This window comes from Coffea arabica, chromosome 6c (genome assembly GCF_036785885.1).
Source record: "Coffea arabica cultivar ET-39 chromosome 6c, Coffea Arabica ET-39 HiFi, whole genome shotgun sequence".
Taxonomy (NCBI): domain Eukaryota; kingdom Viridiplantae; phylum Streptophyta; class Magnoliopsida; order Gentianales; family Rubiaceae; genus Coffea; species Coffea arabica.
Window position 1 is genome coordinate 10,118,211 of NC_092320.1, and position 27,417 is coordinate 10,145,627.

At 36.6% G+C, this 27,417-nt stretch overlaps 3 protein-coding genes across 9 annotated transcripts; all 3 read left to right on the plus strand.

Moving 5' to 3' along the window:
• The first annotated feature begins 3,883 nt into the window (after positions 1-3,883).
• LOC113693848 (inactive protein kinase SELMODRAFT_444075-like) lies at positions 3,884-10,195 on the plus strand. The gene is made up of 9 exons (XM_027212589.2): positions 3,884-4,950; positions 5,786-5,940; positions 6,016-6,110; positions 6,257-7,278; positions 7,690-7,850; positions 8,691-8,767; positions 8,844-8,991; positions 9,236-9,385; positions 9,726-10,195. Exons 1-9 carry the CDS (start codon positions 4,770-4,772, stop codon positions 9,762-9,764), a joined length of 2,028 nt encoding a protein of 675 aa, XP_027068390.1. The 5' UTR covers positions 3,884-4,769; the 3' UTR covers positions 9,765-10,195.
• A 791-nt stretch (positions 10,196-10,986) lies between these two features.
• On the plus strand, positions 10,987-16,911 carry LOC113693849 (probable acyl-[acyl-carrier-protein]--UDP-N-acetylglucosamine O-acyltransferase, mitochondrial). 7 transcript variants are annotated; one of them, XR_011815817.1, is made up of 12 exons: positions 10,988-11,149; positions 11,270-11,385; positions 12,980-13,104; positions 13,253-13,361; positions 14,073-14,165; positions 14,245-14,361; positions 14,464-14,547; positions 14,681-14,785; positions 15,362-15,448; positions 15,530-15,660; positions 15,815-16,623; positions 16,716-16,911. XR_011815817.1 is itself a non-coding variant. In XM_027212590.2 (11 exons), the coding sequence occupies exons 1-10, from the start codon at positions 11,050-11,052 to the stop codon at positions 15,647-15,649; spliced, it is 1,056 nt and encodes a 351-aa protein (XP_027068391.1). In that variant the 5' UTR covers positions 10,988-11,049; the 3' UTR covers positions 15,650-15,660; positions 15,815-16,911. The 7 variants fall into 7 exon arrangements, 5 of the variants coding, with proteins under 5 accessions (XP_071908860.1, XP_027068391.1, XP_027068392.1 ...); XR_011815816.1 differs by having other exon boundaries at positions 15,815-16,056; positions 16,495-16,911; XM_027212590.2 differs by having other exon boundaries at positions 15,815-16,911.
• Positions 16,703-21,327, plus strand: LOC113691939 (uncharacterized). Its single transcript, XM_027210264.2, has 5 exons — positions 16,703-16,825; positions 16,923-17,067; positions 17,296-19,676; positions 20,434-20,630; positions 20,758-21,327. Exons 3-5 carry the CDS (start codon positions 19,337-19,339, stop codon positions 21,169-21,171), a joined length of 951 nt encoding a protein of 316 aa, XP_027066065.1. The 5' UTR covers positions 16,703-16,825; positions 16,923-17,067; positions 17,296-19,336; the 3' UTR covers positions 21,172-21,327.
• Positions 21,328-27,417: the final 6,090 nt, after the last annotated feature.

A 27,417-nucleotide genomic window follows, 5' to 3' on the forward strand; every position in this document is an offset into this window, starting at 1 on the left:
ATCAAAGTCACCTGCAGCAAAAGCAAGATTCTAACTTGCAAGTGTAGTCTTGGAGGACCTCAAAAGTTGTCGACTCTAAGTTTATAAAAATCGAATTTTTAATTTTTGTTAGAAAAAGTCAAGAGGTAAATTTCTGTAGGGATAGTTATACTGAATTTCGTGAGGGGTCTTTATTTTTTAGCAGCAGCGGACCTACTGGCTTGCCTTTGTGGGGTTGTCATCCCACATCGATTCTGGAGAGTTGGGTTTGGATTTATAAGTCCCTGGAAGGACCTCAAAAGTTACCGGTTTTTGAGGTTTCTTCTGAGATCTAGATTTATAAAAGCTGAATTTCTAACTTCTGTTAGAAAAGGTCAAGAAGTGTAGCCGGCTCGCATTGATGCGTGATGCACCCATCTAATATAATGATGATTTAGTTCTCATCAGATTTCTTCAACTTAGTTGAGCCCTTTCATAGAGTAGATTCCTCCCTCCTCCAGCCCTCCTAGGAGTAGGAATAGATTAGATATGTGTTATTACGGCCAAAAAAAAAAAAAAAAGTATAGCCGGCCCGTGAGTAGGGCTGACGAAGGGAGACTTCTTTAATGTCTATAACTCATCCTCCATTTTTTCCGCTATTATTACTATCTATTTCTACTCCTACTCTGTACCAAGAAAGGGGGTGATCCAACATAACTCATTCTCTGGATATAAGAACTAAGGCCTCTAGATTTACTGAGTCCATCGTGGCATTGGCAGCATGCTTGTGGTAAAATAATATAATATGTACGGCAGAGCCAAAAATGCTTCACTGGCAAGAAAGTGAGGATGAATTTTTAAGCAGGAAGCCCGAATCACTAGCATCCAAGGGCAGTGCAGCGCAGAACAACTCGAGAAGTTACTTAATGAAGCTAATCCACGGGAGGGATTAGCAAGGTAAAAGTTGATTCTATGATTGTAACTTGGGCAAATACTTTCTATATTATATTACACGTAAATAACACAAAAAACTATAAAGTTGATAATTACACTACTCGTGTCTGGACATCCAAGATCATGAATTATAATACCCCATTAGCAGCCCTTTTCGCAACAAAAGTATCTTTTCAGGATTCCTCGGATAACCAGACGAAAAATAGTGGTATCTTTTTTCTTCTCTTATCTTTTTTAAGTCTCGGTGATTTCTATGCTTGCATTATTTGTGCTCATCAAAGTCAGCTGTCTTGGCCCTCCAATAGAACAGAGACAAGGCAGCATCGTGGAGTCTTGACCACTTTTGTTCCTCCTCTTGGCTGCAGAGTCGGTGTGTCCTTGCATGGCATACTGTGTACGATGCTGATTGCGAATGCAGGGAGTGCAATAAGGTCTCTGAAGCTTGTTGGTTCTGTTCTGACCAGGGATCATCTGTAACAGTGACTCCATTCCATTATATGTAATTTTACCCCCTCCACTATGGGTTTTTAACTTTTGATACCCTTACATGATACTTGCTTCATATCTGTGAACATCTCTCCGTCACTATGAAAAAACCCAAAAGTGGGTAATGCCTATTACCGAGTAAATGGGGCACCTTTCAGCCCATTCCTTGTTGCTCTCTTGCTCTTGCTCCTGCTCCAAGAGAGGAATCCCTCTCTTGCTCCTCCTTGTATTCTCTCCCCATCTCTCCTGTTTTCACCTCTGTCAAACCTCTCCTCCCCTTCTTTTTTTTTTTTTTTTTTTTTTTACGTAGATGATAAACCTATTTTATCCTATACTAGGAGGAGGGGACCAGGTCCAAGGATAATTTGGAGAGGATTGAACCACTGCCGAATCAGACAGGTGCATTACGCACCTGCGGGATTTTTTAAGCAAACTCTTGCCTCCCACCCCACCAAGTTTTAATGCTTTGGTGGTGGCTACCAGACCAAAGGCGGGTGGTTGTCAAACCTCTCCTCTTCCCTCTCGTACTTTTCGTCCCATCCCGTTGCGCATGAACCTCGTTGGTAGTAATGGTTGTCATGGATGCCATGAGAGGGCTTTTTTCCTCATGATAAATTGTGCTCAAGTTCTGGGGTTATTTGAAATTTTGAATTAGCATTGTTGCGCAGAAAATTGGCAGGTCAAGATAAGTCGGTTAGACTTCTTGTTTGTTTGTTTCAATTTCAAACTTTGTTCCATGTATAATGATGCAATTCAATTTAAATTCAACTCCTCCATATATATGCAGGATTGTTTTGGCATAATCAAATGGACAATAAGATTGCGAGCTCTTCACACTGTCCTGTCGTTCAAGTTGGTTAACCTACAACTCAGTCGGGCCGGACTTTTTTGATTCCAACTATTCTATTACTCGATTTGTTGTCCAAGTATTTGTTCTTTTGCCATTTGATCTGATAGATTATCCAGCTCTGATGTTTATATTGGTCCCTTGGCTGGGAAACAGGAACAAAGTCCGAAGAGCCAATGGAAAGAGCTACTAGCTAAGCAAATTTTTAACGGGGCAGAAGTCATTAGGCGGAATCCTGTATTTTATTTTATTTTATTTTTTGACCTGGTACTTTTTTTTTTTTTTTTTTTTGATAATTGGTACTTTTTCTTATCTATTGAGATTTATTAGTGGCATTTATTATCGTTTTGTTGATTGCCTTCTTGCACAGGGAGAACTAGTTAAGCAGGAGTTTTAATTACTCAACAGTCGATCATAGTTCAATAGCTCAACACGCAAAAGAGAATATTCCTTGTCCATCAAATTCCAAACCTGTCGAGTTGCCTGAGATCATTTGGACTTTTTTTTTTTTTTTTGCATTAGTCTAACTTGCTCAAATGGACAAGATTAACTGTTTTGTTCTTGAAATAAAGAAAATGGTTAACCTTTTAATTTGTATTTTTAAGAATTTAGAAGTAGAGAAACATTTTTTAAAAGGAAAAAAAACGAAATTCATAATACAATTACCTCTTTACAAACCTTAAAAACACATATTTTTTTTTCTATATAAAATATAGGCTAATATTATTAATAAATTAGTCGAGAATCATCTAGCACAATTTGCTTGACAAAGAATGCTACACTAATGTCAGAAAATAAATAAGATATGTCAAAGATATATCTAATTTAAAAATTCATTGGATTTAATAGAGTTAGAAAAAAAAAAAAGATTACACTACAAGTCACAAACTATCAAATTTTGATCAATTACATAAGCTGTTCCATAAATATCTGTGCATGTCGATTCCTTGAAATCTGCTTTCTAACTAAATAAAAAAAAAAAAACTAATTCAAGTTCAAAACTGATGTTGAGATTTAATGAAAAGATTCAAAAAATTTACATATCATTCAACCATAGAATTAAGTTGGTTTTCTTCATTCTTTGAATGTTTGCTTAATTTTCGAGATTGGCAAAAAAAAAATAAAACATTCTTCACATGTTTGTAATGATGATTATTTTGGTAATTCATGTTTTCTAGTCACATAAGACTTTAGAGAACATATGGAATTATTTTGGTAATTCATGTTTTCCAATCACATAAGACGTGATAGAACATTTGGACTGTTATTTTTTAAATTTTTAATAGAAAAATATAGTCTAATAATTTAATGTATTTGATGTAAAAAGGTGTTTGAGAAATATAATCACAGAAAAAATAAGTGAGTGATTTAATTGCAGCAGCTTTAAGAGAAATCAAAGTGCTCTTATCGCCATAATTACGAAATCATGTTTTGTTTAAGTCGAATATATTTGCCTATATTTTAAGGTCTATAAGTATCAATATCATCATTTTTGCTGAAAACTAAATACATCAGCATGAAATCATATATATATATATATAAAAGCATCTCCTGGTTGCCTGCATTACTTATTTCCCCAAAACTTCTTCTCGTTGGCCCTTAATATATACGAGAAGTACATTGGTATTCTAGTCTAGAACACGACAGACAAGCCAAAAGGCACTACCAATATTCTTCCCTCTTGGACTCACGCTTTCTTTCCTGGAATTCGTCCTTGCACAAATTAAATAATTTAAGATCCCATGTAATCAAAAGTCTATGAAGTAGATGAGTGATTGAAGGAAAAAAAGATGTCAAAGACTAGAACCAGATTAGAACGAGAAAGCTTCCAAACCATGACATAGTGTATTAATTGGTTGTTTTCTGGCATGTGGGGCTCTCAGTAACGTCTTTTATTTCAGCCCTTTCGCTCATGTTTGTTAACCTCTCGCTTTCTTCACTGCTGTTTCCATTGATGCCTTTTCAGTTCCCTCCCTCTTCTGTTTGGCACTTTCAGTTGTGTTTGTTATGCAGCGTTATAATTGCTATGACAAAACCCAATGTAATTGAAAGACAAGCCTGCAGTTGCAGGCTTTGCTGACATTTGTCAACCTTTTGGGGACCCGTATTGACCTTTTACTACGAGTATTGTTTTGGGTCACACTTTCCTCATGAATTCTGTTTCAGCTACTGTCAGTTACTGACTATGTTTCCTGAATTTCGCCAAGTGATGTCCAGCTGATTTGGGGTTTGTTTATGTTGTTAAATAACTCAAAAGATTCTGTCTTTTGCGTCAGACATTCTTCCCTTATTTTAGCTCAAGTTGTTAGCCATTGGAGAAGCTATTGATTCACTCCATTTTGGTGGAGTTTGTACTCTTACATGGCAAGTGATAAGTGAAAATTAGACCCTTTTTGGGATTTTATGTTTTGCGGTTGCGGAGCTCTGTTTTGAGGAACAAAACTGAGGTTGCTCTCTTGGTTTTGTGGAGTCTGATGATCAGAATATGTTTTGCTGAAGTGGTCGTTCCATTTGGATATTTGAGATGAATCTGAAGCAAAAGAGTGTGAAAGGTAGAGTCTTGGGTGTTTCGGAGAGAGTTGTGCTTGTTGCCGTCAAATTTTCGTTGGATATCCGAAGAAATGCTTTACTCTGGGCTTTAACTCATGTGGCTCAACCCGGGGATTGTGTTAAGCTGTTGGTGGTCATTTCTCCTCACGGCTCAAGTAATCTTTCGTGCTTCTGTTGATGTTATGAGCCTATGAGTTTTCTCTCTCTTTTGCCTTCAGTCTTGTTTAAATGCGTAATTGTTGGTGCTTGTACTCGTTGGTTCCATCATTGTGGCTTTAACACCAACTCCTATTTAGTTGTTAATGTGGCGCTTGTCTTAAACTAATTGCTGCTCAGAAAGTAATTAAAACCAGTCTTGTTTAGCTTAATATAGTTAGAGATTTCATGGAGTTTCATGAACGGACACAGAGTAGCCAATAGACGTTTATTTTTGGTGTACAGCTGGTGGTTTTCCTCATTTTCAGAATTTCCTCAATGAGTTCCTGATGCTTGTGTTAGTTTTCTAGAGCTTTATTCATAGTACCTTCACCACATCTTTTCTTCTTGGCACTACATCAAGTATTTTAAAGTTTCGCCCAGCCCAGTTTGTGAATTGATACTTTGTCAGATTTAAGTTGTGAAATGCTTATATTTCGATGTAAACCAATGTGGCGGCTTGACTTGTGGAAGCAAACCACATTTAGTTTAGTGTATTCTCCTGCATCTGTGTATTACACAAATTACAACCTAAGCCCATGGCTCGTGTTGTTGGCAGCAACTTGCTTAAGTATTATGCCTGAAATTGTTATGCAGCAACTGTGCCAAGTGTGGTCTAGTATTATGCCCGATATAGTTATGTAGCAATTGGATTACCCCAAGAGTTGAAATGGCAGATTCCTATTATGTATCACGATTTTCAATATTGTAATGGTCCTCCTTTTTCTGCTTATATCCTGAATAACCCTGTTTGTATTGGTATTAGCAATTTAAACAAATGATTTTACTTTTCAGGCAAGAAGTTGTGGGGTTTTCCAAGATTCCACAGTGATTGCGCTGTTGGTCATGGCCATGGGGCTCTAGGGACAAGATTGGATCAGAAAGATTATATTACAGATTCATGTGCCCAAATGATGCTTGAACTTCATCAATATTACGATCCAGATAGAGTATGTGCACATATCTGTTTTTAATAGAAATTGATTCCTTTTTACTTGTTCCAACTTCTTTGATATTCTTTGCAGATAAAGTTGAAGGTAAAAGTAGTTTCTGGCTCCGAACTTGGAGTAGTGGCTGCTGAAGCCAAGAAAGCACAAACACAATGGGTCATATTGGATAAGTAAGTTGAACTCTGAATATTTTGTCTTGTTATGAATCTTTGTTAATTGAGATGATTGGGTTTCTGAAATCACAAAGGCTCTTATCTGATAGTTCTATTCACGCCATATTTCTTCCCTAAGTTTTTACTTTAATTTTATTAAGCAGAGGAGTAAAGAAGGAGGCCAAATGTTGCATGGACCAACTCGACTGCAACGTCGTGGTGATGAAGAAGTCTCGTCCAAAAGTGCTTCGTCTGAATTTGATTGGAACATCAAGTATTGAAGCTGTTGGGCTCTCTGGGTCTGAAGCATATGAAATGCATGTTGAAAAGGACTCTGATCGGTGGAATGCCACTCAGGTGCCAAATGTGACTCCAGTGAGCAGTCCCGAGCATACATCATTCACTGCTACTGATATTGAGGCATCATCAAAATCAAGCTTAGACCTGGGCAGCTCTCCAAAGTTTATCTCTGAAATTGACTGGAGGCTAAAGAAGGATTGGTTTTCCTATCACAAAGATAATCACGATGTAGATGAATCAGATTCTGACACAGATAGCGAGAAGTTGACGTCTCCTTCCACAAGTGTGAATTCCCACCAATGGGTGGCAGACATTCTTAGTTCAGCCCAAGAATATTCGAAGTATTGTAAAAAAAATTTTCAGAATTTCAATAGAATGCTGAATCCCACATTCGAGTCCTTAGATAGGAAAATCTCTGTACCTGATCGAGAGACCGCCGTTGGAGTTCCAAAACATGGGCTAGATGTGGACTTGAGTGCAAATGTGAGAGACGCAGTTTCACTAACTACCAAATCACCTCCTGATCCTCCTCCACTTTGTTCAGTATGTCAGCACAGAGCACCTGTGTTTGGAAAACCTCCAAGGTGGTTAACTTATGCTGAGCTTGAACAAGCTACGGGTGGATTCTCACAAGCTAATTTCTTGGCTGAGGGTGGATATGGTTCTGTACACCGTGGAGTCTTACCAGATGGGCAGGTAATAGCTGTGAAGCAACATAAAACAGCCAGCACTCAGGGTGACCGTGAGTTTTGCTCGGAAGTAGAGGTCTTGAGCTGTGCACAGCATCGTAATGTTGTAATGCTGAATGGATTTTGTGTGGAAGGTGGAAGAAGGTTGCTGGTTTATGAATATATCTGCAATGGCTCTTTGGATGCTCATCTTTATGGTATAGTTTTTTAAACTGATTCACATTATTTCATCAATTGATGTTCATCGTGAATAGAACAGATGAGATGCTTCTCCCAGTTAAGTTCTACCATATTTCAATCTGTGAAACCAATACCCAGTAGCATGTAATATATGTCAAAACCTATGAGAGATGGTCTACAGAGCTTTTGATGTCTTGCACTTGCCCCAATTTTGCATATGCACAAGGAGATTACTTTTACCCTTACTCACCAGTTTATTTACACATCCTAATAATTTGCATATGTATCTCTGCTTTCCATTTTACAGAGTATTAGGACAAATATCTCGTATGCACTGGATATAATAAATGATTTGGGTATCAAATACTGTTTGAGAATGTGAATGATATCTGAAATAAGTGACTTTAAGCTGTTATGATTATTTGCAGGACGTAAACCTAATCCATTAGACTGGTCTGCACGTCATAAAATTGCAGTTGGGGCTGCTAGAGGACTGAGATATCTTCATGAAGAGTGCAGAGTGGGCTGTATTATCCATCGTGACATGCGGCCGAATAATATTCTTCTTACTCACGATTTTGAACCACTTGTATGCCATTCTAATCTCCCTCACTTCGTTTCCAATTCTTTCTTCTATTCTTTATCATAATTGTTGAGCTTTCCTCCAAAACTAGATGAGTAAGATGGTTGTACAAATGCAAACTTAGGACCAAAAACTGTCCTGGAAAATCCTTTGCCTCATGTAATCTGGCTCAAACAGTCCTATACTTCAAAACGTTTTGTTTCATGTACAGCCTGAATATGGATTGCAACCTTAGTATAAGCAGCAATATTTTTTTTTTATAATGATTGTTACATGATAAAATGATAGCAGCAATATAAAATGATAGGAGTGTCTAGAAATATTCCCAATGGCAAATCTTTTATCCATATTTATTCTGTTAAAAATTATTGCCTAACAAAAAGAAAATGCAGGCTCTGTAAACAACATGATCTTTTCTTTCACTGTCTCACTCAAGGTGAGATGATGTTATGCCAGTAGTCATGTAAGCAAGCTGCCTACAGCTGTACAACCTTTTTGTTTTCACAATGTCATCTCTGGTACATTGGCAATATGCTTGTGTCTTATAGATGGGGGTGCAGATTTGAATTTGTAAATGCAAATCCCCTTGCCAAGTGTGAGCTGTTTGTCAAGTACACCATAGATCCTGCTATTCACCCGGGAATCCTTACAAGCACTGTCTAAGTTCACCTTCATCCATAACATTATCCTCTAATAAGGCCTTCATTGTATGAAGGGGCATGTAAAGGCCTTTTCTAATTTTCTTGCTCAACCTCATTTCATGGTCATTTCTGCAGTTCTGATCCTTATCTTAATTTTTTTGTTCTCTCTTCTTTTGTTTCCATGTCCTTTATCCTTGAACTAAAGGTTGGAGACTTTGGACTAGCAAGGTGGCAGCCTGATGGGGAGATGGGCTTTGAAACAAGAATAATTGGAACATTTGGGTAAGTATGATGTTCTCAATTCTCGGGCACACTGTTTACGTGACACTCATGTGACATCCAATCTTCCTTAATGTAGATACTTGTCTCCAGAATATGCTCAGAGCGGTCAAATCACTGAAAAAGCTGATGTATATGCCTTCGGTGTAGTTCTGATAGAGCTGGTCACAGGAAGGAAGGCTGTGGATATAAATCGGCCCAAGGGTCAACAGTACCTCACTGAGTGGGTATGTCTGATTATAATCCTTTCACACACAGTTCATCAATGTACGAATAGAAAACTAGCTGTAATGGTATCTTCTGAAACGTCACAATGTCGAAAGTTGCAAACTTAGTAATTTTCTGATAGACCATAATCCCTGAATGGACAACATAATGATGTGTTTATATATCTGTTTTTGTTGCAACAAAAGGTCTTAATTCCTTATTCTGCAGTGGTTGCTTGGCTTCTCACATTTGGATGTCATACAGGCACGCCCCCTTCTGGAAGAGTATGCTATTGCAGAACTAATTGACCCCCTTCTGAGGAGCTGCTACTCGGAGCAGGAGGTTAAAAGCATGCTGCGTTGTGCTTTCTTGTGCATACAACGAGACCCCCATTCACGGCCCCGCATGTCTCAGGTATACAACCGAGTATTGGACAAATCTTGACACTGAATAGTCCCTTTTTTATTTTGTCAAAAGCGGCAGAAATTCATTAATATGCACACACATGTACAAGTAATCTGTATAGCCGAGGTAAAGGCCTCAAAACTCACCTACTGTGCTGACCATGGAGGTATTCTGTCATGCCAAACCGCATCAACTTTCAGTTTTGTTGCATATCTAGCTATAATATCAGTAATTCTATTACTATCCTCATTAATTACGTTATAATAGCACTTCCTCTATTACCTCTAGCTATGGTGCTTGCATATATGCTTATATTTTGCTTTCTCTTGCACCTCCTCTGAATCTGCAGGTTCTTCGGATGCTGGAAGGTGATGGTTTCATGAACTAAGCAACAAACATACTCCCCGGTGAAACAACCAGAATACCCCATGGCGCTGCCTCCTAATCAGAAATAAACAAGGACAAAGGCAAGAGTAAAAATCTTCATCAAGAAAGCAGCCTGATGACATTTGCATGGCTCTCGTGTTAAGCTCTCCTTCAGATGATGATCAAAGGACAGCTTATGAAGGTCTTCTGTGAGAAGCGGAAATGATGCCAAAAATGCAGCATCATTGCTCTTTCCCGTGACAAAAAATGCATGGATTATTTGTAGCTGTGAAAATTATTCGTCCAGCCTAATGATTTTTGTATTTAGATTATTTTTATTATTGTTGTTGGTAGTGGTGGTAGTGGACATTTTTTATTGGTACTTTTTTATTTTTTGTATTGATAAAGAGAACGGAGTTTCAAGATATAGAAAATGACGATGACATTTATGTTTGGATAGCAAATTATTTAAATAATTACATTTTTTAACTACATTTTTATTTCACATATGTCACACTAAAATGGTGTTACAGTATTTTTTATCAAAAAATTATCTCAAATAATCTTCTATCCAAACGTGTTGATTTATCATCATTAGTATTAGCATCATTTTTGCCAAGAATCCAATTATTGATCTAGGGCGGATCCAATTCATTGGCAAATGAAACATTCACTTTTATTACGTCATGTATTAGTATTTGGCCTTATGATCTATCATCCCATAATAAAATTAATAATACTTGGGAATTTTATGTATTATTGAGTCTTATGGTGTGTCGTCCCATAATATTAACAACTAAAACTAATACTCCATTTTAGCACGAGGTTTGTTAGCTCTTTAAGCAAAGAAGTGGCTGGAAGTAGAAATTGAGAACAGATTTCACAATTTGATTACGTTACAAATTAATTTGTTGTTTAAAATAAATAAAAAGAAGAAATCTACTATGTTGCGGACTAAAATGCATTAACTTTAATTGTAAAGGGCGCCTCTCACCAGTGAACCTTGAGGTCACAAGTTCGAGTCTCCGCTCCGCTGGATTCCTCCGCGCACTTAATATGTTCGGGTCGGGTTGAGGGCCGGATCCGGACCGCAGGAGATTAGTCGGACCCCGTAAGAATTGACCCGGACACCTCTTGTCGAAAAAAAAAAAAAAAATTTGTAAAGGGCAGAAAAAGATAAATTATAAATGTCACCGACTCCTACTGCAAAATTTCCTTGTGAAAGGTAAATCTGAGAAAATAAAAAGTGCTAAAATAACAAACTTAAATGGAAAAACAAAAAAGTTCCTCCTTCCCGGGCTGGAGGCATGACTTCAGCGCTCAGATTCGGCTTCCGGCGGCCGCTTTCTTTAGCTCTGAGAGGACTGATTCTCCGGCGATTCTCCTCCTCCTCCAATCCACTCCACTGTGAAACATTCTCTCTTCTCCTTTGTTGAAGAACATTTATTTTCAGGACTACATATATTTATGAGCTTTGCTTACGGTCATTGCTTATTCGTAATTGCGATTTTTTTTCCTTTTTTGCAGGCTTTGCTGAGGAAGACAAGCATGATGGCACAGAAAAAAGAGGCCCACCTCATCATAACAGGCCTACCTTCATTCATCCCGCTGCTATCGTTCACCCTGAAGCCATTTTAGGCCAGGTAACTTTTTCCTTTTTCTTTCTTTCTTCATTTCCTTTGTGGGTTTTAGGAGTGTATGAGGGGATTTTTGAACATTTAGCTTATGAAATTTCTCTTTAAACGATTCTTAATACTCTAAAATACTAATGGATGTTGCTTAAGTTGTCCCTTGTCGGCTTATGTAATATGATCAAGAATGGTGTTCTGTGGCTCAAGTTCCAAATTTTATTTGGTGGGCTGGACGCAAGTTAATATTGGCTATTTCTACTTCACAGTGTCATTTGTTGAACAAATGCTTGGATGAGGAAACAATTAATCAAATTCGAGTTTTATATGGGAAAAATTTAGAAGCTATGATGCTAGTCAGAATTTCAAACTACATTTCCCATATATACAAAAAGAAGCTCAATATTTGAACTCTAGGTTTTTGTACGTGGATTCCAGGGCATGTCAATTACCCATGGTTTGATTTCAAATACTCGAAGCTTGTTTCTTACTAGGTGGCTGAGTAGTTTCATTTGGATAATGGCTATTTTGAAGAAAATTTTGGAACTAAATGATCCTTATCAATAACTTTTTGACAGCCTAAGTTGATTTTACTATGCAAAAGTTGTTTCCGAGTTTCCTTGTTGGCAATAATGCTGTTCTGAAATTCTTTATAGTTCAGGTATTGGAATATCTTTTTTAGTGAATATGGCTCTAATTTAAAGCCTTTGGCAAATGGAATTTAAAGATGCCGATGGAAGGCTAGAACATGATGGTTCTGATAAAATATTGAACAAGCAGAGTAGGAATAAAAAAGTTTACACGAATTTCTGTCAAGTTTTCTAGAAGAATGCTAAGGTTATTTGTGCCATAAAAGACTACAAATCATTTGCAGTTAATTTGATCTTCTTGGGAGAATAACTCCTTAGAATTGTCATTGTTCTAGCTTCTAAAGTGGTTGTCTTGCTATGCTATGGCTTCTGTTAAGTGTTTGTACTATTTAATCATATTTTTTGTGATCTTGCAATCTAGATGTTTTTTTCTCCCTTCATTAGTTTATTAATTTCTGTTCATGCAAGGACAGATTAATTTTATAGCATATCTACTTTGTTATCACAGAGATTTTGTAAGCCTTGCAACCAATGCACCATCTTCAGAAACCTTTATAGATGGTAATCTTTTACAGGATTTAGTTGCCAATGTGGGTACTTTAGTGACCATTTTGATGACTTCTGTTTATGAAACAATTGGAGCTCATTGCAAGCTATTGGCCAGTTCGAATATATTTTTTATTATGAGAAGATAGAGCAAAAACATTGAACTCTGAGCAGGTGAAGAATTAGCATTGTTTCTTCTTCCTCCCTTGAATCTCCTAACATGTTTGCCATGGTATTTATGTACGTCAGGCATTTTAAGTTAAACGAGTCTGGTGGTTAATGTCTACTGACCAAGCTTTCCCCATCTGAGAAGCATGTATGTCTTCTGATGCAAGGAAAGTAATTTTGTCAAGTCAGTTCAAGACATTGTTTTCTTCTAGGTGTTTTATGGTATTGGAATGTTGATAGTGAAGGTATATATTCAGTATCTAGTTTGATTTATTTGGAGAACATAAAATGTTTGTTCTGTATAGGGTGTTTCTATTGGTCCCTTCTGCACAATTGGACCTTCAGCAAAGGTGGGGAATGCTTGTCAGTTGTACCCTGGCAGCCACGTCTTTGGAAACACAGAATTGGGAGATAACTGTGTTTTGATGGTGTAAGTTGAAGATTCTCTTAACTATTTATTCTTTTAATATAGCTGACACGCAGTTCCTGTGTAGTCATTCTGCTTGTAAACCTTTTTTGTTGTTCTTTTGTTTTTCCTCTGCAATAACTTATGTCCACTATGTGTTGATATCTACCAGTGGTGCTGTAGTTGGAGATGATCTTCCTGGTCACACTGTCATTGGGTGCAATAATACCATAGGACATCATGCCGTTGTTGGAGCTAAATGCCAAGACATGAAATACAAGGTCAGCTTTCTAGAATTCTGGAGGACATTCTCCATTTTTGCATTGATGGATTGGTTGAAACTGTAAGCTTCTAACTCAACTTGGAAGAGTATACAAAGTCTGACTCAATTCACAAGACTCCTTAAATCATTCTGTGCTAGTGACAGTTATCTTTTTTCTATCTATTGCACATCAGTTGATTTTAAAAGCTATTGGCTATTGCCGATTTTGTTACCTATGATATCTTGTTTCTCTATTGATACTTTAGGGCTAACTAATTGTAAGAACGTCAATCCAATTTCTACATCTTAATCCCTTTGGAGAAACACGTGCTGCAACGTGGTTGACTGTTTTTTGGTTCTGAAAGGTTTTGAATATTTCCATTCAATGTACTTTTATTTGTTTGAGTGATTGTTTTTGATAACATGCACGTGGCTGTATGTTTCTTAAACTCCATGCAAAACTAAAGGCATGATCTGTAAAGCTGATTAGGTTGTGGGCTTCTTTCTAAGAAGCATGAGCTGTGTTTCTTCTCACTTTGTCCAAGTTATAGCTTCAAAATTTCTGGTGTCCACTGTCCACTGTCCACCGTCCGCTGTTCTGTTGTATTGCGTCTTATTCTTTCTTTTTCTCTTCTAAAGGTTTTACTGATTCTTGTACTAGCTTGTACTTTAAATCTTTACAGTTTCTCTTGAACACTGTGTCATAATAACCATCTCTTGATTGTTTTAGCCAGGGAATGAATGCTTCCTTGAGATAGGCGCCAACAATGAGATTAGAGAACATACATCTATTCATCGATCTTCAAAGCCAAGTGACATTACCGTATGAAATTATACATGCTACTTTTTCATTCTTAAACCCAGAAAACTCAATCTGATTCATGATGTGTTTCTCTAATCAGGTCATTGGTGATAACAATCTTATAATGGGATCTTGTCATATAGCCCATGACTGCAAAGTGGGTAGTAACAATGTTTTTGCGAATAATACTCTTCTAGCAGGTCATGTTGTGGTGGAAGTGAGTCACAGTATCTGTTCTACTCTTCTTTTGCAATGCTAACCTAGATAACTCTTTCAATGATACTTGTGCTGTATTGTGATTGATGCATTCTGCTTGTAGGACCATGCACACGCTGCAGGAGCAATTGTGGTTCATCAATTTTGTCATATCGGTTCATTTTCTTTCATAGGTGGTGGTTCGGTGGTATGTTCATGCATAATTTCATGTTCTCCATGTTAGCATTACAATTGTTTATGTTGGTCTATTAAGTAAGCTATTTAACACAGATGAGTAGGTTAATTTCCATGGATGATGTTCCATTTTTCATTTTCTGCAGGTCTCACAAGATATCCCCAAGTACATGATGGTGTCTGGGGAAAGAGCTCAGCTTCGTGGGTTAAATCTGGAAGGTCTTCGGCGTCATGGATTCTCTGTTGCAGAGGTTAGTTTCTGGTTGAAATCGGTCCTTGATTGGTTTTACAAATTAGGTCATGAGTTTGTGTGGAAACTTATGCTTATCTCAGCAATTGATAACCATTCTGATCGTCAAAGAACCAAAATAATATAAGGGCCGCATTATATGGAAATTGCTCCACCATATTTCTTTTTAAGTCAAATGAAATAGATGACCATCCTGTATTTTCTGTATAAGTATGATTATAGCTCTCTGTCTAAATAATCATCCCTTGCTAACTGTACAAGTTCAGCAGCAGATAATTTTTTCTCATCTCGTGCTTTCCGGCTAAGGTTATAGTATCTGATGCCTGGGATTGTCCGATGTGTCGAAATTTTGTTCATGGGGACATCAGTGAGACAGTGACTATGATGGAACACATGAATTTTACTGCTGTTCTGGTCTTGTATCCAGCTTTTTTAAATACCTAGCAATTTGTTCCTTTCATTTTATTCCCTTTCTTTTGAGGCATGAATCTTTTGTGTTACATTTGAAATGCTGCTTTATTGCTTCTACATTTACTTCATCTTAGAATTATTTCCCTGCATTTCTGCAATGGTTCAGATCAGAAGCCTGAGAGCAGCTTATAGAAAAATTTTTATGCCCATTGATGCTAATTTGGGGGGCGTTGAAGACCGAATGGTTCAAGTAGTAAGTTATTCGAATGTCCATGGTTTAGTTAAAGTAAATCTGCAAGACAGAAATATGGTAACCTGAATTTTGAATTTTCAGGAGCAGGATGAAGAACTGGTTCTTGTCCCCACTGTTCGTTCCATGCTACAATCCATACGGGATTCTTTTGCAGAAGATCGACGTGGAATTTGCAAATTTAGATCTTGGATTGTAACTTAGACTGCAGTCCGGTAAGTCCACATCCCTTTGTCTTACTCTTAGAATTTAGATCTTGGATTGAAACTTAGACTGTATCCGCTGCAAGTTTTTTGATGTATGTCGAACCATAAAAGTTGTATATAATTAAAGTGGAAGAAAAATGAAAATTTGTGTCTGCTCTGGCAGGTTTATGAATTGAAGGGGCACTTGGAAGTTTGGTGTTACAAGTTTTTTATAAATCCCTCTGTTTACTTCTTCACTGATTCTGCCCTTGATGCCTTTTTCTCTATCCAGTAGAGATAGCCAAACGTAAAACCTGCCTCAGCATCATTTCTTGTATTTCAATGTTCAATTGTGGAAGTTGTAAGAGTGTATACTAGGTAGCTTTCGTGAAGAATAGTCTGCAAAAAAACCTCGCAAGTGTTCAGGTATGACAGAGTTTTTCATCTATTCATACCATATACGTATTGTTGATCCTAATAATGGTAATTTGTCTGGATGAATAATCAAGTTTTTTAATCATCGTATCTATTCTATTTCAAGCCTTCTTCGCTTCATCTCAGACTAAAGATGGTTCTTTCATTCTTAGATCTTTTACATTTCCGTGTCCCCTTGCCAGCGTTGCCTTGCGCCCCATAGTGGAAAAGGATCAAAATTCAAGATCATTAGCTCTGTTAGATTACCACTACTCTCTGAAATGATTAATTGCGCCAGAAACTGGACTGATGTATGAAACATCATAGCTACTTTGCCCTCTCTTCCCCCACGAGGGGCATTTTCTTGAAGCACTATGCTTTATTTATTTATTGTTGATTACCAAGTTCCTGTGATCCTTTTATTTGGCATTGTATGCTTGGGAGATGCAGGTTTTACATTTGCTCGTTGCCTCCACAACCTCCTCCTCTACCTCTGCACCACCAATAGGTAGGACAAGAGATGCAGTGTCATCAGACTCCTCCCTCATCCCCTTTGGATGAATGAAGAAACTAAAAAAGGTGACTGTGATAAAGTGATAACAGACAACTGAGATCTTGCAAATGACGTGGATGATCAGATTTTTAACCTTCTTTAGTCTTTCCATATGAAGATTTCAGTCAAACATCCACTCATTATGGACAGAAACTCGGCTATGGGGAATCTTATCTTCAGTTCTTGGATAGGGTCCGATGTAGGTTATTTCAAACCGTCTTGAAAAGGGTAGGACACTGTTTTCTGGAGATAATGATATCCTACTAACTTTTGGCTTTTGACGCAATTAGATGCACTAATTTTTTTTCCCCCCACTTTTTTTCAGATGCATCCCTAACTGTTATCTGTCACCTGTCACATACAGAATTTGAACCTGACGGCTGAGAGATTAGATGCACTAATTTATCTAGTGATGAGTGAAAAACACTTACTCGACAAATGTTCGGTAACAAGATAAAAAGTCAAGGAAGGTTAGGAAAGGAACGTACGTTTTCTTTATCTTTATTATTCTCGATAGAAGATTCCTTCATGACAATGCCAACTTATGTGACCGAAATGAGGGATCAAATGGAAATATTGGTTTAAGCTGGATTGAGTAATACCTACGTAATTGCTAAAAAAAAAAAAAAAAAAAATTGCATAGACGAAGTTGTGGAACTACTTGCCATTAATCACTGACTAGCTAAATTGTCTAGCAGATACCCCACTGGAAACAGAATCTGGCTGAGGAAGATTTGTCTCCAAAATAAAAAGACCTCAATCAACATCAGATATAAACAAGATAGAAGAAGACATTCAGTGCAGTAGACCAATGCGGGACTGTGTTTATTCAGTGCAGTAATGGAGCGTCAGGCATTTGTACTGGATAAAAAACCAAGCACAAAGACAACCTTGAAAGACAGACTTGGGTAAAACTTGAAACTGAGAATTTCGCTTATTTTAGACTTCTTCACACTTGGCTTTCTAGTAGGTAGTTGTGGTTTTCTATTTCAACACTTTTATAATCATATTGTCTGCTATTGGTAATCACACAAAGAAGAAGAAGAAGAAGAATACAAATCCAAGAGTTGGATTAGTGGTAATGGCTGTTCTTTCCCAAAATAATATATTTCAATTGATCAGTTGCCCGCTGTTTAATTTGTCCGAGTCTTCGTTGATTTTCTTTTTATATGATTACAAAATACCAAGAACCAGCCTACAGTTTCTCTAACGAGTTCCTTTTTTTTATTCAATCTACACAGAGTGAGATTGAAAAATATTACATCTAATGATCCACAAATAGTGGGATGACAACTAACATAGAGTAGTTAGACTATCATATAGCAAACCCTAGTTTTTTTTTTTTTTTATGTGTTTTTGAAGTACAAACAATAAATTAAAAGAGAAAGGATGGTGATGTTATATCCATTAAATATAGGCTGCCGGTGTGCCAAACGTGGCAACGAGATTGTGACAAATATTCATTTCCGTTTCGGTTGCTATTTTGTGTGATAATCGGATTTGTATAAATTGCCGAAGAACAATAATTAGCTCTATTTCCACATTGACTTTTACGTTTTACTTCGGTTCCCCTTGAATATACAATTTCCAAATTGCTCTCCCAGGTCTCGAAATAGTGACTTGTCAAGTGTCATATAATATGTGGTAGAATAAGAGAAGAAATTGAATCATTCAAAACTAGTAGTAGTTCTACTTAATTTCCTGACGACCAACAAAAGTTTGCTGACTTCCCTTGTTCTCTTCAACATATGATCACGCATCAATTTAAGAGTTCAAATGGAGACTTTGATTCTATGAAATGCATATGTTAATTTATCAACGTCAATTTTAGAAGCAAGGTTCTTTTCTCTTTCCTTCCTTCTGTTTCTTCCCCCGCTAATGATGGTCTTCTCCCCCTCTCAAATCATCTAACAACCTCTTTTAAACCATTGGAGGAGGACATCCTCTATTAGGGTTTCGTGTTTGTAGAAATGTCACTCATTACCATAATTGGTTTAACTTGTCAATGCACACTAACTTCCACTATAATCTTGTATCTTAATGGAGTTCAGTCTATATATATATATACTACCGATTTTGCTGCACCAACCAAGGGATACTGTGTGCTTTAGTGTGTGTGTTTGTGTGAACCTTTTACTATCACAAGCAACATCCAAGAATTATACTATCTAATTTGGCTTTGACGGTTGATAGTAAGTGACGGATCAAAGTGGGGGTTGGAGCCAATGAAGGTTTAGTCTATGCAAATAGGAAAAGGTTTAAGCTTCAAGGGATTACCATGCATTTTGTTTGTTAGTTAATGTTTGTATTCTTTGTGGCTAACATGCTAAGTAAAAAAAGCATATTTCAAGGGTCCCTCCCACCACTGAAATGGTAAACAGATATCTTATCTAAGATAAGCCTTGGTTCTTCCTATAGTATATATGTGGAATATCCCCATTTTTGTTTGAGAAAAAAAAGTAAAATGTGAGGAGAGAGAGGTATTGGTTTCTTAGGTATGAACCCAAGTTGGAAAAATCCTACAATAAACAATGTGCATCCAATCATCTACCCTTGGTGTGCATCCATTTTCATAAACCCCACCTCACTCAACACATCATTATGTCTATATATATTCACTTGGATAGTTATTCAAGAGCTCTCTCTCTCTCTCTCTCTCTCTCTTCTTTTTTTTCCCATCGATCTCTCTCCCTTGGATGTGGGTAGTTTGGGAAGTTATAGAGCATTGTCTGGGTGAAAATGGGCAGAAAGTGCTCACATTGTGGGAACATAGGCCACAATTCAAGGACTTGTACCGCTTATTCCAGCGGCAATATTAGTGTTATGGCTGCTGGCTTGAGGCTTTTTGGGGTACAGCTTGATGTCTCGTGTAATTCTGCTCCTTCTTCTTCTAATTCTAATTCCATTGCCATGAAGAAAAGTTTCAGCTTGGACTGCTTGTCTTCATCACCGACCTCATCTCCTTCACCATCATCGTCACTCTCTTCATCAAGAATTTCCATCGGTGAAAATTCTGACAAGATATCTATCGGTTATCTCTCCGACGGACTCTTAGGCCGACCTCAGGAAAGGAAAAAAGGTTTGTAATGAAATCACTTTCCCTTTTCTTTTCAAGTATTGATTGTTCGTATGGTTTCAATGTTCATGGTTTCTTTGAAATCATTTTGGAGAATACAGCCTCATATCTTCAACAAACTCCTCAACTTATTTGTCTGCCTTGAAATGGTAACTACAGCAAACAGTACTGATCACTACCACGCATTCTTCTTTCTACAATAAACAATTGTTCCATTTCAAGAATAAGAATGCTTTCTTCCTCGAGCAACAAAGGAGAATAAGAAATGCACAGGGGATTGGGTGCACACTTTTTCATGGAATTTGTGTTTATAAAGTAGGTCTGTATCTTTTGTGCTAAACATAGTTCCCTGAGAACTTTCCGAAAGATATGATTAATAGATGTCACCCATTATACATTCCGAAAAGCTATTTACTATTACCAATCCCAGCCAATTTAACTTGCCTCTTTCTGTAAAATGTCTGATATCTCGAGCACAACTATTTAGACACCATACTGATCAATTGTAAAAAGGTTGTCAGTCTAAACATCTCTGTGGGCTTCTTCGACCATATATATGAGCATCGGGACTATGATAAATAAGCTTCTTCTTGTTCTTTTTTTCTTTTCCCCTTCCCAAAAGTGAAATTGATAATCAAAATGCAGATGGCAACTTTCTGTTCTAGCAATTTAGATAGCGGCCGGCCCAGTGGGTAGCATGTGCAGGATTAATGGCCTTAATTAATGAGTGTTTGATTTGTTTTGATTGTTGATGGTATAGGGGTTCCATGGACAGAAGAGGAACACCGTTCTTTCTTAGTTGGACTTGAAAAGTTAGGAAAAGGAGACTGGAGGGGAATTTCAAGAAACTTTGTGACCACAAGGACGCCAACCCAAGTTGCCAGTCATGCTCAGAAGTATTTTCTTCGCCAAGCCAGTCTCAACAAAAAGAAAAGGCGTTCCAGCCTATTTGACATGGTAAATTTCACGTATTATGTGTCCATCATCCTGACTTAATTGCTGTGTCAATAACAAGTTTCAAATTCTTTGCCACGAAATTACATATCACACCGAACTGATTTGTGTCAACATGATCAACAAGCAGGTTGGGAGCAAGAACGCAATTGTCCGTCATCAGGTTTTCGATTTGAGTTTCGAGCTAAATAATGATACAACCTCAGCTAATTGTCTGAGCAGCAAAGCAAGCTCAGATCTTGACACAGCTGCCCATTTGTTAGACCTTAATTCATTTGCTGTGGATGCTACAACCAATCACCAAGATTGCATAGAAGTTCAAGAGGGTTCTTCATCACATCACATGGATATCGACTCCATGTCCATTTGGCCAGCTGCATCCGGATCCTCAAGCTATCAGCTATCGAATATTTCCTCCATCACAAGTACTACAGGAGCTCCTGATTTGGAGCTGACTCTGGCCGCCCCGAAGACGGCGGCTCAAAACAACCCTCCCCCGCCTCCAGCTTCCATCCTAATTATGGGACCAATCAGTGTTATCTGACTTGCGTATGAAGAAACATAAACAACTCAGAATACCCTTATGGTATCATATCAATTCATAGATCAATGAAGTTATGTATCGTTCATTAAACGTTACTATCTGCGGAACAGAACCAGATGATCAAAAATTTGTTCCTCTAACCTTTAACGAACAAAATTCTCTTAGAATATGAGGTTATAAACCATGCAGAGCATATATCAACCTGAAATGATCAGCTTGTAAAATTTTCAAAGACATAGATAGAAGTCGATGCATTGTCTTCAAAAAGACCAAGATTACCCGAAAATTTTCGAGTCAAATTATTGCTCAAGAGATGATGATGCAATTTTAACAATATTTAAAGCTAGCAGCCTTACCAATATTGAATAAGTAATTATCTATCTACTTATCATCACAATGCCACTTATTTTGAGAATTTTCCGTCATAGAGGTTAGGAAAGGTGTTCTGTGAGGAGGGCTGGATCCACTTGAATATGTGGTTGCTCTCATAATTCAGAACAGTAGAAATTGCAGATGGGACTATTAAATAGGGCAGCTTCATCGCACGGATTCGGAACATATATTAAGTCAAGGCAATTGGATTCTAGCGGGCTGGCTCTTTATAGTCTGCTCAAGCAAATACAGAAGAAATTACGAAGTTAATTACTTCATGGTAGGCCACAAGTTGACGCAACCGTAATCCATTGTAGTAAATTATTTTTGTCGCCAGTTCGAGCCTATTAAATTAGTCAAACTCCTACTTAATTATGCAACTGGTTCCAAGAAGTCGAGACGAATTTAATTGACTTTTGCTTTGAGTTTCACCTACATAATTAATCCTCTCCACGAAAAAGAAATTTTATATTGGCATCCATCGACAGTATTGCCCCCTAAGAATGTTACAGCTGCTAACTGACTAGAAACATTTCCACGCATGTTTTTGCAAACGAATATGTCGTCGTGTTCAAGGCAAGAGATGACAAAATCATAAGCTCACAAGTTTAAAATGTATCCATCCAATACAATGGTATATGAAATTTAAAGGTGTACGTACGACAGTGTTGCATGATAAAGTGAAGACGGACGTACGTGTATTTAGAACTTAGTTGACAACAACATATTTCAAAGATCTGGGAATTCTGATCCAGAACTATTTAACTTGGTACACATGATTTCTGGAAAATCTGGGCAGTCTGATCTTAATGGAAGTTTTAAAGCCTCTCAGTAACATTTCAATAATAAGGGCTGGTGGTAACGTTTCCAAGATTAATCATCAATTAGTTAGCCAGCGCATTCATAAGTAGATGGCTACTTGAGAATTGAGATGGCAAAACATCCTGCTGTTTCTAACCTTAATTTGTCCATTCCTGTACAACCTTTAATAAATCATCAGAAATTTGTTGCTGGAAAGCAGAAGAAGACGGTGGTGCATTCACCATCAAGAATTGAATGCTGACACGAGTTATTTACTCACGTTATCTGAAAATTCGTACAAGCCATATGGGCGATTCTAGGCGCAATTATATTACATAGACAGTAATCGTTCTCAGAAGGATATGTGGACCGACCTGTTGCTTTCCTTAAATCTGGATCATAAATTTGGACAGTGGAAGTGTAGTCCATTGTGGTTAAAATAAATCATTTCCGTTGATGCTACAAACGACTCAAGAATCAGTGGCAGTTGTTTCAATACTACTACTCACTCTCTAAATCTCAATGCACACGTCAAAGAATTTCTGTTCAGAAGATTCTGATTCCAAACTAGAACATATAAATGTTAAAGCTGAAAAAAAAAAAAAAGAGTTGATTTTGTTGGATACCTTGCCGGATTGCATCTTACTAGACCAGAAGAATTCGTATGTACTAGACAAGAAGAATTATTCGGATTTCATTGGTCATTATGTACAACAATAAGGAATTTTCACCCTAAAACTAAGGGAATTGTAATTAGTAGCACGAACTACGTTGCATAGGACTACTAATTGCAGAAGTCGAGATAGGTCTCTTGACTAGTGCTGCAAAACAATCAAATCAATCGCGCGCGTTCTTGAGCCGGTTTTTGTCAAAACTCAACTCCAATTTGATCAGCTCGATTTGAGGTCAAGTTCGAGTTCAAGTTTTACATTAAAATCTCATTGAATTCGAACCTGAATTTGGACTTGGTAAAATTGAGTCGAATTCCACTCAATTAGGCCATCAAAGTTTAAGCTAATTCAACTCGTCTGCAGCCCTAACATTTTGATGATCACTAGGATAGAGAGTTCTATTGATAGGAACAATGACATAGTTTTGTTGATTATTGCTAGTATATGGCAAACAACTATCGCTTAAGTCTCCCTTTATGTGTTCTTTCCGGGACCTCAATAACAGACAAACTGGAAACAACCAATTGAAAATTTTCAGTTGACGCCAATGAAGAAATGGTCCAAATACGTTAATAATATCAAGTCATTTCTTAGGTATTTTCACCAGTTGATGGTTACTACTCCTACATGTAAAAGTTAAAAGGACGTTGGTTAGCTGTTCAAATTTCAAATCTCTTTTAGGGATGGCCAAGCGAACTGTACTCCATCTAATAAGGTCTAAAATTGTGTTATTCAGTTCTGTTAAAATTTTCCCCTCAAGTGCCCCGCCTTTTCATGTTCGAGGAATCTCATTTTTTGTGAGAGAGAGAGACAGACAGAACATCCAATTTACTCAAATCCATCGTACTAGAGCGATTGGTCTCCGCAGATTAACTGTCAAAATAGTCTTTGATCCCCTAGAATAGAATCAACGGCTCTGTTTGGTGCAACCATGATGGTGTCCCCATAATCTTCCACCGACTTCCTGTAGCTAAATGTACAAAACATGCATGGACCATCCAATTCACCTTGACAATTGACGTTTGATTGCAGCCTACAAGTTGCTTCTCTTTTTTCTCTTGTTCTATGCTCAAATAGTGCCGAAAGTAGAGGAGGGCTCAGACGACCATGAATGCTACTGCACCAAGACACTCAACTGGGATAAATTTGGTTGTGGGACATCGGCAACTAAATGAGACAATCCCTTGGAATCTGCCTCCCTTCCAAAAGGGTTTGTCTCAGTTAATTTTCTTGATTTTTCTCTGCAACTGCAAAAATATATCCACGCATTTAAAAATCCTGCGGCTTGCATTTGTAACTTCACCTTTGAGAGATAAACATGAATGTCTTGCATATAAATAAAACAAAACTGCAACTATTTGCATACCGATCATACACAATATCTACAATTAATATTCACAATCAACGATCTTCCTGGACGAAAACTACCCTGTACAACCACTACGTATTAATCCAGTTGAATCAGCAGGACAAGGGCTTTTTTACCTCACAGTCTGAGCATGTGGGCATGCGTTAAATTTTTTCCAGAAAGCATGCACATTCTGAAGCCACGCATCTACGGATGGATCTACGTTGTCCAATAAGGTCACAATCACAACTGTCCTTGCCTTATCCCAATCATTTCGTCAACTCTTCAAGAAAGCTAATGGATGAATCATGTCAACAGGTTTCTCAAACAATATCTTTGGATAGATCACGATGTTTTGGTTATGGTTCATCAAGTTACACTGTAGTTGTTTAGTCAATCCGCAACCCAGTTTCTCACATTAACGCCGGTTGGTGACAACTCTGTCATTATGAAAACTTGGAAATTCCTGCAGTGCAAGCAAACACAGATTACTGACTTGTCTTTGTCGCTGCCTCTTTGACAAGCTTCCTTTTTCGTCATCTCTCATCCTCTTTCAAGAAATTCTGAGCCTCCCCCAAGTTTGTGCACGAGATTACAAATCGACTTCTTTCACTAAACTAATTACAATAATTTTAAGATTGCCTTGATCTTCCAAGGAGTTTATTAATAATTACATAGACCTACGGACCCTCTTACTCATGCAATATAATGACTTTTTTCCTTTTAGTTGCCAAAAGGGGATGAACATAGGCGCCCAATATCCAGCTAGCAAAATGTCTTTATAACCCAGAGCTAAACACACTATAGAATAAATTAGGTCAGGACAACTTTCTTTCAAGCTTGATATCATGTCATATTATTTGTTGATTTTAAGTACTCGTGCAATTTGGTAATTGTCACCCATTAATTCCATGTGGTGTCTCGTAAAAAAACTCCATGTGGTAAATCGCCATTAAGAAGGTTGAGGTAACAACACATGGTGAGCAATGCTCTGCTTGAAATAATTAATGGAGGGTTCTTAAGGTTTTGTTCATTGTTAGATTTAAGGTTCGAATATTGTACTTAACAATTGGAGGTGAAAAGGAGAATAAAAATACTACTGTCATCTATTGACGACCAATTTTCATTGTTTGTTCTATTATAGTTGTAAAAGACTAGTGGGAGGACACTATCAAACACTCAAATTAGACAAAAATTATGCCTACAGCAAATTAAAAAATGTGTAATATATTCTGAAACGGTTGAGTTAAAGAATTCTGGGTGGATAAAGTGAATAAAGAATGAGAGACAGAGAGATGTATGATGATGATGTATCAAGAATTCTCAAATACGATCGAAAATCAAACACGTTTTGAGGTTCGATACCGTTTGGCAGTTGACACAGGTCATGGTCGCATAATGGTCCTGCCAATGCTATAATTGAATTGTTCCCAGTATTTGGTTTCCCTCCTTTCAAATGGTCCACATCACGTTAATACTCGTTACAACTTCAGGACAATCTTGCTCAGCCTTGTCCTGCTCATTTTTAATCATCACTCTTCAGTTGGGTTCAAATGCTGAGGACAAAATAAATTTCAAATTCTAGCAATTGAGCTACAAGCTGTTTAAGATGTACTCACATATGATAGAAATGATATAAGTGTAAATTAATCAAGCTATTCGACTCAAACTCATGTGTAGTTTGATTGAAAAATCAAGGTCGAGATAAAGTAATCCAGTCGAGTTCGAATACAAAAAAATTAAAACTCAAGTACTCAAACTGAGATCGAGTTTGGGATTAAGGTTCCGTTTGATAACACTGAATCTGAATTCTGAATTCTGAACTCTGAATTCTGAATACTGAAATAATTAATTTGCTGAATTTTAAGCACTGAAAAGAGATATATGAATGTCTGAATTTTAATGCTGAATCTATTTATACTGTTTGATAAATATTCATAACTTAATGTTTAAGAAGTTAAATTGTACAATTTTATCCTTTTATCTTTAAATCCAAAAAGGAAATAGAACCTATGATTTAATTAACTTAAAATTGTTAGGTATGAAAATGACAATGATTGTGAAGAGCAATGCATACAATGACAATATTTCTTTGTGTGGGAAAAGGGCATGGTTTCATCGTTTTGAAAATGGGAAAACGAGTTTTTAATACTCCAAAAGCACGTTCAATTACATTTCTTAATCTTGCATGTACTTGGTTAAAGCGTTATTCTTTTGATCTTGGACGAGAAGCATTTCGAAAATCAGACAACCAATATCTAATATTTCGATATGGTGTCATAAAGCCACGTGTGTGTGGATAAGTTGCATCACATAAATAATATTTATCTGCACAAAAAATATATATATCAAAATATCAATGGGTCCGTTTGGATTCTTGTTTTTGGGCTTGTTTTTGAAAAACTATTTTTCACAATCCAAATGCTACAGTAAATGTGTATTTCAAAAACAACTCCAAAAACACCATATCCAAACAATATATCAAAAACAACTCCAAATACATATTTAATATGTTTATTTCAATTTATATATTTCAATTATGTATAGGATATCTATATATTATATTAATTTAAATATATTTATTTATACATATTATAAATATTTTATTTTATATAAAATATATTTTTATATTTTTATAGAAATATTATATATTATATAAATTATAAATGTGTTATTATACATTTATATAAATGTTATATATTATATATATATTTAATATATACATAATATATATTATATATATTGAACATTTATAAAAATGTACATTTAAACATAATATATATATTTATGTATATTTATAATATACACTTATATTATGTATTATATATAATATAATACATTTATATTAATATACATAATATTAATTATAAATTTATACATAATATTAATAAATTTATACATTTATATTTATTACATTAATACATTTATGCATAGTATTAATATATATTTATAATATATTAATTTATACATTTATATAATATTCATTTATAATTTATACACATTTATAATAATATACATTTATACATTTATAAATATATTTATATTATGTATTAT